Source organism: Capsella rubella, unplaced genomic scaffold, assembly GCF_000375325.1.
Source record: "Capsella rubella cultivar Monte Gargano unplaced genomic scaffold, Caprub1_0 scaffold_2, whole genome shotgun sequence".
Classification (NCBI taxonomy): Eukaryota; Viridiplantae; Streptophyta; class Magnoliopsida; order Brassicales; family Brassicaceae; genus Capsella; species Capsella rubella.
Window position 1 is genome coordinate 3,952,010 of NW_006238922.1, and position 12,788 is coordinate 3,964,797.

General features: G+C 31.1%; 1 protein-coding gene and 1 pseudogene across 1 annotated transcript; one reads left to right on the forward strand and one right to left on the reverse strand.

Moving 5' to 3' along the window:
* Positions 1 to 356: 356 nt before the first annotated feature.
* On the reverse strand, positions 357 to 8,089 carry LOC17894347 (annotated as a pseudogene).
* A 391-nt stretch (positions 8,090 to 8,480) lies between these two features.
* LOC17894252 (probable thionin-2.4) lies at positions 8,481 to 9,369 on the forward strand. The gene is made up of 3 exons (XM_006300508.2): positions 8,481 to 8,808; positions 8,902 to 8,979; positions 9,087 to 9,369. The coding sequence occupies exons 1-3, from the start codon at positions 8,583 to 8,585 to the stop codon at positions 9,182 to 9,184; spliced, it is 402 nt and encodes a 133-aa protein (XP_006300570.1). The 5' UTR covers positions 8,481 to 8,582; the 3' UTR covers positions 9,185 to 9,369.
* Positions 9,370 to 12,788: the final 3,419 nt, after the last annotated feature.

Here is a 12,788-nt window from a genome sequence, read left to right on the forward strand (position 1 = left end):
AAATCAAAATAAATTAATGGTCAGGATAGGTTGTTAAATTAGGGGTTTAAGGGGCAGTCTCTTAAGATAATGTAGCTTATGTTTATTGGGTGTGTTTGATTCAATGGGTCATGTTTACAAAGTTTAAGAATCCCATACATGGGTTCACCGTTGGAGGAGTAAGAAAAAAACATTCATAAGAGGTTCATAATAATTAATTTAATTACAAAATTTAATTAAAATTTGCCTAAGAACTCTATATATGGATACACCTTTGGAGATGGTCTTAGAATCCAATTTCAATCCACTCCAACACATACAAGACATAAACAGTTGCATACATACATGTATTTAGCGTTAACAAAAGTCTCTACCAATCAAGGAGACTCATGTAAGATTTTACCAAGAAAGGCACGTGCTCTGCACATGGCTACCAAGGGACTAGCTCTATACATTGTGAGTCCTCCACCTTCAATCATATCCACCTCTTCTTTTCCAACCTTCTCCCATTCAAAACATTGAATCAAAGACCCAAGAGTTAGAGTCATTAGCCGTTGAGCTAGTACGGATCCAGGACACGCCCTTCTTCCTAACCCGAACGCCATTAGTTTATGACTCTCTCCTTCTTTCTCGAACCTCTCGGGCTTAAAACTCGATGGATCATCCCATGAGGGTCCTTTTGTATAGCCCACACGTTCACCAATAACCTCGTGCCACTCGGCATATCGTAACCTCCCACTTTACAGTCTTCTGACGCGACATGAGGGACAATCAATGGCGCCGCGGGGTACATTCGCAACGTTTCATAGACAATGTTCTGAAGATAATTAAGGAAGATTTGAGATGTCTGATTCTTCTAAGAGCCTCTCTAAACCAATCTTATCGTCGATTTCATTTCTCGCCTTTTTTAGTACATCCGGATTGTTCAATAGGTTCGACAATGCCCATTCCAATGTTACCGCGGATGTATCCATCCCCGCAAGTATAAGAGACTGCACAATCCACACATAACACACAAAAAAAAACTGTAACATTAACTAATGAACTCATATAAATGCTCGTATTGCTTACTTACGAGTATAGTTCCTTTAATGGTACGGTCAGTGTAATACTCCGGTTGAGTTTCTTGCAGCGAAAGCAAGTGATCGATCATCCTGTTCTCTTTTTTCTCCTTTCCCGCTCGCTTCTCATCGACCAGTCCTTGTAAAAACATATCAATCCTACTAGCAGTCTTCTTGATCCGTCCTTCGAAACTTGTGATCATCTTCTAAACCGTCTCCGTAGTAACATTTTCCAGCCACCATTCTTGTGATGTTGTTGAATGTTAGGTAGGAGAACTTTGAATTCATCTCAACCTTAGCAAATTCCTACAAAATGTTTTTTATATATACTCTAACGTTAAATTAAATGTCATCAGTCTTAAAGAAAAAAGTTCAAATAAACGACACAATTCATAGAAATTCAAAAACTTTACCTTGAAACAGTGCACTTTCATAAAACTTAATTACTAGAATAATTACACTCCCTAGATTCCTAATTAGTCTTTTTAAGACCTTTTAGTTTTTACATGTATTTTTATATATAATTTCATTATAGATACATTTTTTTTTTTGTGATTTACAATACTCTAAAAAAAAGTTAAATAAATCACACAATTCATATAAATTTAAAAACTTTACCTAGAAACAGAGCACTTTCATTAATACATACTCCCTCGACTTCCAATTAATGTTTTTAAGACTTTTTACAATTTTTTAAAAAGTTCATTATAAATACAATTTTTTCTGATTTAAAATACTCTAAAAAATTGTATTTAGTTATTTTTATTGACAATTACAATTCATGGTCAACTTTAAAAGTGAAGAAATAAGTTTAAAAATACATTTTTTATTTTTTTTCTAGAAAATGGATTAATAAGAAACTAGAGTGAGTATTAAAATTAAATTTTTCAATATATGGTAGAAAACTATTGTATGTAAGTGACTAAAATACCTAAAATTATGCTAGATATAGTAATATAGGCCAGTGATGAAGGCCTAAAAATTTATTTAAAATTAGTAATTCAGGTCTTATGTTTCGTAAATTAATAGTTAATCCCTCAAAATATCCTAACTATTATGCTCACTTACGAGTTTAGAGTTTTGTGAGAGACGAAGCATAAGTCGCCGGATCTCGTCACGGCGGATAGAGTAAAAGCTATTAAGCCGGTGGTTCGAAAAAATCTCAATACGTTAATGTTAAAATCTTTCTTAGCTTATTAGGTTTACATTATCACTCACTGACTCACATGCACATCAATATATACTACATTAACTTAATATGTTTACATTTAAAATATCGTCAACGTATAAACTGTTAATTTTATTCTATTTGGTTTTATCGATATTTTCAATCTTCTGACCTTTATAAAGTGTGAAAATATCGTTAAAACTGTAAGTTATCTTAAATTGAGAAACCAATAATATATAGATGCCCTTTGATTGAATCTGATGATGTAACTCAATATATAAAAAAGAGTTTTAAAACCCTTTAAAAATAAATAAAAGTCAATAAATATTTTAAAACCCTTTAAAACCCTTTGATTGAATGTGATGTTGGGACTGCGTGCCTTTTTTAGGCCTTTATGGCTTGTATGTTTTTCGGTAGGCCTGCGAGCCGTGCCATTAAGGCTGTTCGGTCTAGTAACGATGTTCGCCTTCTTTTAATGAAAAAAACATATATAAAAAAAAAAATTAATATTTTAATATTTTTGTCTCCCAACTAGTATTGATTAATATTAGTATATACTGTATATTACTAATCAATAAATTAGATTAATTACACATTCTTTGTGTTGTCAATTTATCATAATCGATTTTTTCATATTTCCATCGTTTAACTTTTTATCGTCATGAATATGTTACATTTTACGTAAATAAATAACAGCAACATACAGACAACTTATTAGTTTCTGACTCTCACCTTCTTTCTCGAACCTCTCTCGCTTAAAACTCATAGTTTAGGATCTCTGTGTATAGCCCACACGTTGACTAATAACATCGTACCACCACGGCATATCGTGTTGTCTTATTTTACAGGTTTTTGACGCGACGTGCGAGACTGACAAAGGCCCGACAGGGTATGACCACAACGTTTCAAAGATAATGGGTCTGTTCGTTTGGTCGCAGCAGGTATCTGCGGCTGCGGGTATTGTTGTTTGTTTGGTCGCTGCAGCAGTAGGCGTAACGTTCTGCGGTTAAAGATTTTGAATGTCGATTTGATTCAGAGATCAAAAGCATTTTGTATGTCGGTACCGCCGCTGCAACCGCTGCAACCGCTTGCGACGACTAATACGCTCGATGTTCTGAAGATAAGGAAGGTTCGAGATGTAAAATACTTGTCTAAGCCAATTTTATCGTCGATTTCATCTCTCGCCTTTTTTAGTACTTCGGGATGGTTCCATAGGTTCCCCAATGTCCATTTTAATGTTACTGCTGATGTATCAGTCCCCGCAAGTATAAGAGACTGCACATTGCACGCATAACTAGAAACAAATTCTGACTAAAATTTATTTTGCGAATAACATAATTAGTGATTATATTAAGGCATGAAAATTATTAATGAAGAGTGAAGAGTTTTAAATTAATGACTAAGGCCTAAACTTATCCTCAATTAACGATTAAAGCCCAAATAAAGTCATCCTAGAAATCTATTAAGGCCTACAATTACCCTAGACTAGAAGGAGACCCGCGCGCGTAGAGTTGTTCGCAATGATTTTGAAAACACTGTTTTTATTTGGTTTTATATTTTTAAGATTAATGATTGTATGTACATTTTTGTGTCATATTTGTTTGGCTATATTTTAATTTTTTTCCATATTCATATATTATAATCTTATACTTTTGGTTAATCATTTGTGTGGCGCTGTTGTTATATGCATTACTCATATTTCAATTAATATTTTTGGTTTTGTTTGGACGCATGTATTAATATTGTTAGATTAAAAGCTTTAACTTAAAAGGAAAGTATGACAATAAACTATTTGTTACTCTTTTATTTTATTTTTTACTATTTATTTATTGTCATATTTTTAAATTTGACTAAAAATTAACTTATTAAAGTTGGAGCGTGCTATGTTTGTTAGGTCTTTTTTATCTATTTGAATTTGGGTGTTATCAATAGAGAATCTAGTTTTTTTAAATATTAACCCATAGCATAGTATTTTTTGTTAAAATGTTTTGCAATTGAGCATGCACTTATGACATGTCTTGCCAAGCTCATATAATGCATACAAATTTCTTTTTGTTTGATGTAAGAGTAGATCTAAATTTTAGATAGTTTGCTTACTTTTTTTTTTAATTTCATTTTACTCGATGGGATCCAATATTTCTATTTTTACCTTTACTTTGCATAAACCTTATTTAATCGGACGATGCCACCGTAATCAACTGATTAACTTGGACATGATATTCAAGCATGAAGAGAGCTCAATCCTGAAAAGGAGGATACTGACACCATTTTCGATTTGTTTTTTTTGTAGGCATTATGCTTTATTTTGTCTTCACCATATTTCGATCTAGCGGTCCTCCAAGATAGATTTTAAAATTTAAGTTTGAGTTTATCTTTTAATATGAAAAAATTTAAGATTTTAATGTATTTCAACTTTGTATTTCCTCGTTTTTGGTAAATCACATTTTTTAGAATATTGGACTTCGTACGTGAGAAGAGAAAACGATAATAAAAAGTAGATTATAAGTAGCATTTGGAGCACGTTTTGGTGGTAATGAAAACTAATATAAAACATATATATTGTGTCAAAAATATTAGCCTTTTAGTATGGAGAGCTTATATATAACCAATATATATTGTTTAGAACTCATAAGATTAATATAACCACTTGATTATTTTATGTTTATAGAAGATGGAATATAATGTTCTATAATTTTCAAGTTTTTTTTGCACCAGAAAAAGTGCAAAAACTTTTTGATATATTCAAGGTTTTCTGATTTCAAAAAAAAAAATGCAACCATTACAATATATTTTTCAATTATTATTTTTTAAGTTGAGTTTGGTAATCATTTACTTTTATTTAACTAAAATTTTAATAATAAATAAAAACTGTTTGTAGTATATCATTTTTTGGAACTAATATTTCACTTAAATTTTTTCTTGTTTATAAGGTTTATATATATAGTCATATATATTTTTTTAGTCTACCATGCATTTAATATTTTTCTTCCATTATAATTCTCATTAACACATTAAATCATTGAAAATATGATCATTACTAATAACATTTTAACAATATTTCTTTTAGGATTTTTAAATTTTATTCATTTAGTTTATTTTTTTTTCTTAGTTTAATTCTTTTCTATTTTTTTATTAATTATGAATACATATAAATATGCATTAAAAATATTTTAAATATACTTAATTTTTTTTAAACATTTAATGAGGTGTATGCTGATGTGGATAGCCTAGATGGAGAGAGAACTCTCCTATTATATACATAGATTTGTAACTTTCTCAATTACCAATTAAAGTTATTAAAGCCTAACATTTCTCATAAGTAAATGATGATTAAAGCCTAATGATTAAGGACTATATTTATCGTTAATTAATGATTAGGGCATATATGTATCATTAAATGATCATTAAAAACTTTATATATGTACTACTCCCTCGATTTCATTTTAAGTGATGTTTAAGGTTGTTACACACATATTAAGAAAACATATAATTTTTCTTTTTTCCATTAAAAATCATTAAATACAATGAATTCAACCAACGAGAAAATACGATGTATAATATGATTGGTCAAAATTAATTAAATACATAAAATATGTGCATAGAAAATTGAAAACATCACTTAAAATGAAACAACTTTTTAAGGCTAAAACATCCCTTAAAATGAAACAGAGGGAGTATGTTTTTGACAATGATATAGAGTGTAAATGGTGATATTAGTTTGAGGAATTGTTGAGGAAAAAATGTGGAATTTTTGTTAGGTTACATCATTTACTTTTGAGGAAAACTTGAGGAATTTTAGTCACATGTTAGTCGAAAAGTATTTTTAAATTTGTAATCATTTTCTTGTAATGTTTTAATTAATTATGTAAACTTTAATATTAGAAATCAGAATTTTCATAATTTATTAGTTTGCATAAAGATATATGAAAAATTAATTCATTTTTAAAAAAACTGGTTCGTAATTAAGATTATCAAGTATATTTAGTTTTGTGTAAATTTATTTACAACATTAGCATAATTAACCAAAATTATAACTTTATAAAAGAATAAAAAAATATATTTAAAAAATACTATTGGATTAAGCATATTAAAATATAAATTTTATTTAAAAAATTAGGTCAATAAATAAATAAAAATATTTTATTTTAAATTTTATTTTTAATAAGCTTTTTTCAATAAACATATTTTTTCCTAATATATGTTTCATCTTGGACTATTGTTTTTCATGATTTGTACATTATCTTGGCCAGTTGTTTTTCGTGTTTTAAATCACTGTCATGTATGTGACAAGAATATTGAAGGTTATCGATTCTTAAATTATATATGCCTTCTATTCTCTATAATATTCTAATTAGTAATTGTGTCGTGATATATCCTTTCACTCAACGACCATTCGAGTCGCTCTGATCTGCTTTACTAAATTATACGAAATATTATCCAACTCTTAAACTCAATTATTTTAGAAGAAATTTGCCACAGTAGTACGTTTTTAAAAATAAGTAATATAGGGGTATATATATGCCAGTGAAACAAACTTATAACAAAGGTTAATAAGTTTTTGCAAACATTAAAACAATGTGAGAACCTAGTTTGCAAGTCGTTGAAGTGCACTTATTTTTTCGGTAAAAGGTATTGAGAGAACTCCACAGTTAAGTGTGCTTTTGGGATAGTCTTATGATGGATGGCTTTCCGGGAAAGGGTTGTTATGTAATTTAAGCATTTGTTTATTAAGTAAATTTCATCATTTACTGAGTTGAGTGGTTAAGTATTGTTTCTACGTACTCCATTTTAAGCATTTGTTTGCCATGCGTGAAATAGATTCAATCAAAGTTGTATTGTTTTTTTTTAAAGAGATACCGATTTATATATAAGAAAACATATCAAGATTACAATAGTTGAAGGTAGTTAGAGCAGAGAATACATGAGAGACAGATTTCAAAAAACCTAATGTTGAAGCCAATCAAAGTTGTTAAAAAACATTTCTGCAAAACACATTTATTATGTAAGAAAATACAACAATGTAACTGTTTCATTTTGCTATTACAAAACCCACTGAACAATCCGAGTTTGGCGTGTTATTACGATGGGAATCTCCAGTATCCGAGAATATACTATTCTTGTATAAACTAAACTAATATAGTCATCGAACACGTTTACATGTAAAAATTGTCAAGTGGTTTTGAGTTTAAAGCTTTTTTTGTAAACTCGTCATCTCAATCATCTCATGTTATTGGTAATTCTTTTTTTTCAAATTATTTAGCATTTATTTGGTCCCAACGTGTTATTCAAAAAAAGATAGGGTTGGTCCTAATAGAGCATGTGACAAATTAAGATTTATTTGGTCACGACGTATATATATACAATTCTTTTTAAAAAAAATAATGTTAAATTATATTCAAAGAAATTTTTTTTTTTTACAACTCGTGCAGCGTTTGTTTGAAATCTAAAATTGAGAAGGAAATTTAGAAAACAAAGCTTAATTTATAGAGTAAAATAAAAACTGAAGCCCGTTGTCGTAGTACCGGTCTCCAATAAGGTAAATAGTCGAAAATTTGTTTCTCATTTGCCTATATATCCAAGTTATAAACAGGGAAGTTGAGTTCGGATTCTCGCGTGTCTCTTTCCATTTCGCTCCTTCCAAATAGTATAAATAGCTGTTTGAAACACATATCTAACGGTAAATCTCTCAAGCTGGCTCGGCCATTGAACGCATACGGAATTGATTAGAGCTTGCCAATTTGTAGAGAAATTAGACTTGAAGATGATCTTAGCTACTTCTGCCTAGACTTCAGCCCCGCATGCACAACAAAAGAACAAGTAATCGCGAGATTCCAGAGCATTATCTCAGAGAACGCACCTTCTCGAACCACCATTGTTCCATTGCATCATACGGTCACCTGTAGCGAGCCTGTTGTGAATTGCTAACCACGTACAAAAGGCAAATTTTGGTGTGGCGTGGCGGAACCACACTCCCTTAGACCAAAACACCTCAGCTATATATTACATTCAAATCTCCAATAGAAAACAAAAAGTTGATTAAAACAAAAAAAATATCACAAAAGACGTTCTAACAAACTATAATTGGATTTTTGCCATCATCTAGACATAACTAGAAGAGATTTAGTTATAACTAATAACTAGAAACTCCTACCAACCACAATAAAGATTTCACCTATCCATTAAGATAAGAGGTTGGTTCACACAGCATGGACAGACAGTCTATAGAGAGCATGTAATATCAAATGAAGTTTGTGGTTACCAAACATAGACCAACTAGTATTTAAGGGAGCCTTGTTCCATTACCAATTCATCAATTCAAACTTCTAACTCTCTACATATACATATTGCAATCCAACAACCGATCAATCCAAAAGATGGAAGGCAAAACTTTGATTCTAAGTATGCTCGTTATGAGCCTATTCATGGCACAAATCCAAGTTGACGCCAAGAGCTGCTGTCCTAACAGCACTGCTAGAAATGTCTATAATACTTGCCGCGTTGTGGGAGGTTCCAGGCCAACATGTGCAGGCCTCAGTGGCTGCAAAATCGTTGATGGGTCATGTCCTAACGGATATACTAATGAGAATCTTGAAAGCACAGGTAAATAAAAATATATTGTGCTTTACTATGTACGTTATTTGTCGTAAAGGGAAAAATCAAGATTCCATTGTTTCTTATGTGTTTTGTCTCAAGGTGACGCTGTTAGTAAATACTGCAAAGTTGGGTGTGTATCCTCTGTGTGCGGTGCTTTAGCCACTCTCCAGAACTCTGGTAAAGCAAATTCCCAAAGCTCCTTATCATTACTATCAATTTTCTTAAAAAATAATAAACAAGAGAACATATATATGATACGCTTCAAATTTTGTTTCGATAACTAGATGCAAGTGAAATCGTGAATGAAGCTGCTGGAAACTGTGCCTTGGCGTGTTCTAAAGTCTGCAACAAAGGTTCGATGAATGCAGTTGAAACCGCCTAGACAAAGATACGAAGTACATCATCTATGGAGTGTTATTTTTCATGTTTTCATCAATAATTGTCGTGTATGTGACAAAAATGTAGAAGGTTATCGATCCCTAGATTGCATATGCCTTCTATTCCCTATCTTTTCAATAATATGTAATTGTGTCGTGATATTTTTCGTTCAACCATTGAGACCATGCACATTGGTTTGTCCCAATTGTTTGTCCCACTAATTTTTTATGATTTTTTTGCATGTAGGACCATTAATTTAATTTGAATGTTGAGCATTGGTTTATTTAGATATTTTGTCCCACCATTATAAATATTATATATTTTGTTTTTTGAATAATTTTTTTATTTGAATTACAAAAAGAAAAACATATTAACTAGATTAATTACAAAAGAAAAACATATTAAATATTGGATTAATATTACACATATTAAAATTACAAAGTTACAAACAAGGATTAAGCTTGTAAACATACAATAAAGACATTAAAAACATTTTACATAAGCATAGATTTTACCAATATTTTATTGATCGACATTTTTAGAATTTTGGAAATTAATCTTCATTATCTTGAAGATGACCAAAATTAGTCAAAATATGGTCAATTAAATCAGCTTTTAATTGTTGATGGGCTTGTTTATCACGAACTCTTGTTCGTCTTGTAATCGTCGTCCTGATATTTGAACCCACTCCGGCGGTGCCAACGGTATATATTTGATCGACATCACATTTGCCATTTTATTTTTATCCCATAGAGGAGAATGATTTTTAACCACGGCAAATCTACCTTGCAAGACTCCAATAATTAACCTATGCATCACATTTGCCATTTTGTTTTTATCCCATAGAGGAGAGTCGAGCGAGAGAGAAGAAGAAAACAAATGAAAACTATTCAACCCCGAAATAATTCTACCTACACTCAAGCAAGGACCAATCAGAACGTGACACGCGGGACGAAGGACCTGCTTAATTCGTCCCATTTTTACTAACGTTTCTTCAATATTTCATGGATTTCGATTTAAATTAAATGGGTTTTTGGGTTGGGACATTGCGTACTAACGCCAATAAACATGCCCTGAAGTTGCTTTGTGCCAAGCTATATTACATAGTATTAACCATTTTACCAAACTATTTGATTAATATTTACATGAAAATTATATCTAAAAGACGAGACTGAAAAATCATGTAAAATTCAACGAATTTAATTATGTGTTATATGAGTTTTTCCAGGCTACTTAAGATCACATATATCAAAAAGATGCATTTTTTTTTTAAAACATATCTCTGATAAATGATACAATATTCACTAAAAATATCTGATTAAATCAATAAACAACAGATGATAGTTTTGGTTTGACGTATAGCTTACGGTTTTGTGTGTATCAGATTTATTGTTTTGTATTAAATGAGATAATATATTTTTGAATTCGTTTTAATTACTGAGCCTAATTGTGTGTTTTGTCGAAGAGTTAACTACGTATATTTTTTCCCCTGTGAAGCTTAATTTGTTTCTTATGATCATATAAAGCAATGCGTACATAATCACTTTAGTTGTTTTCATAAATGCTACATAGACAACAATTTATGAGGCTAAAAATAAAAATTTATGATAAATTATTTCATTTAATTTACATTATATTTATTTTTATTTTTAATTGGCACTATATAAAGTGTGTTCTTGACTATATTTTTCTCGATTCATAGCATATTTCGTGTAGGTAGGTATCTTTTTCCTATATATTATTCTTTTTTTTAAATAATGTTAAATTATATTCAAAGGAATTTTCTTTTTACAACTCGTGCATCGTTTTTTTGAAATCTAAAACTGAGAAGGAAATTTAGAAAACAGAACTTAATTTTTGTAGAGCAAAACCAACACTGAAGCCGTTGTCGTAGGCTCGTAGCGCTAGTCTCCAACGAGGCAAATAGTCAAATATTTGTTTCTCATTTGCCTATCTATCCAAGTTATAAGCAGGGAAGTTGAGTTCGGATTCTCGCGTGTCTCCTTCCATTTCGCTCCTACCAAATAGTATAAATAGCCGTTTGTAGAGAAATTAGACTTGACGATGTTCTTAGCTACTGCTGCCCAGAATTCAGCCCCGTACGCACAAGAAAAGAACAACTAATCCCGAGATTCCATAGCATTATCACATAGAACGCACCTTCCCGAACCACCATTGTTCCATTGCATCATGCGTCATAGAACTTATCTTTTTCTTCCATATGTATGATTATCATGTAGAATTCAGTATTAGAGTTGGGTTATCATGAGCAGTGATGGTTAGGAATATTCTAAGTAAGTAATGAATGATAGTAGTTGCAGTTTCTCTTGCTGTTTCTCAACAAGCTAATGGTATCAGTCTCATCGCCTCTATGCATCTGCTGATCTCTTCTGTTATAAGTAAATAGCAATTCTCTTTCTTTAGTACCTGAATCGCTTTATTCGGCCTAGAGAGGCTCACAAAGCAGCAGATCAAATTGTTGGAGATCGTTGTTTATAGCTGCTTTAATTTAGACAGTTAAAATTTTCCGTAACTAACTTGGTCAATGTAATTGGTGCTATGAAAAATTTATCAACAATATAGAGCGCTTACACTGTTAAGACAACAGCTAGTCCGGATAATGTCCAAGGTTCAACCTAAAGATGTGCAGCAGTACTCATTTTAACTACTACATCAACATAAGGTAAGGCCATGCTTGTCGGTTATTTCATGCAAGCGGCTTACTTAGAACGTACTAGTCATTACTTGACAACCAAGTATGTCAAGACAAATTCAGTTTATGTCGTTGGATAAGAGATGCAATCCATAAGAGGAGGATTATATAGTGAATCCAGGTATTATTAGGTTCGTAATAGTCGTCATCTTATAATTTGATTTGGAGAATTAATAAATTTTGTGTGGTGTTGTCATGAAATAAGATGACATCTCTCATTCTCATGGTGTTTGTTTGTAACAAACAGGTTCGTAATAGTTTCAAATTTCAGAACAAGACATCACAGCCTTGCATGTATATACTATACTTTTTTACTTTTTTTTTCTTTTTAGTTAAAAATATTGATTTTGATTTACAAATATTCAAAAAGTAGAAAACATTTTATGTTTTTTCACTTCTGATTTTTATGATTAAAAACCAAATACAGTATCAAAGTTTTTACCAAATAATTTAGAAGTAAATAGTTTTTAATTTATAATTTAACCAACCTGTGTTTTTAAAAAATTAAGTGTTAAATTTACGTTGAAAACAAACCGGACCTAGCATCCAGTTCATTCTTGTCCATCTTACCCATATGTAAATTTAATGCTAAAAAACAACCTATGGATTTCTCCCGGTCCATCTTACCTATATGTTCATAACTAAACTATGATAATTTAATGAATGATATATATATGAGATTTTAAATAACAGGGATGCGCTATAATTACAATGTAACTCCACAGGTTTGAAGACGCTGGTTAGGGGTAACGAAGGTGTTTCGTGCCTCACTCATTTGGTTGGTTGTGCAGCCATGGTGGAAGTTGTCGGCTGAGAAGGTGGGTTTGGTCGAATCGTCATGGTGGTTAGTGGTAGATCCGTTGGGATCTTGATGGCCGTCGCAGATTGTTGATGT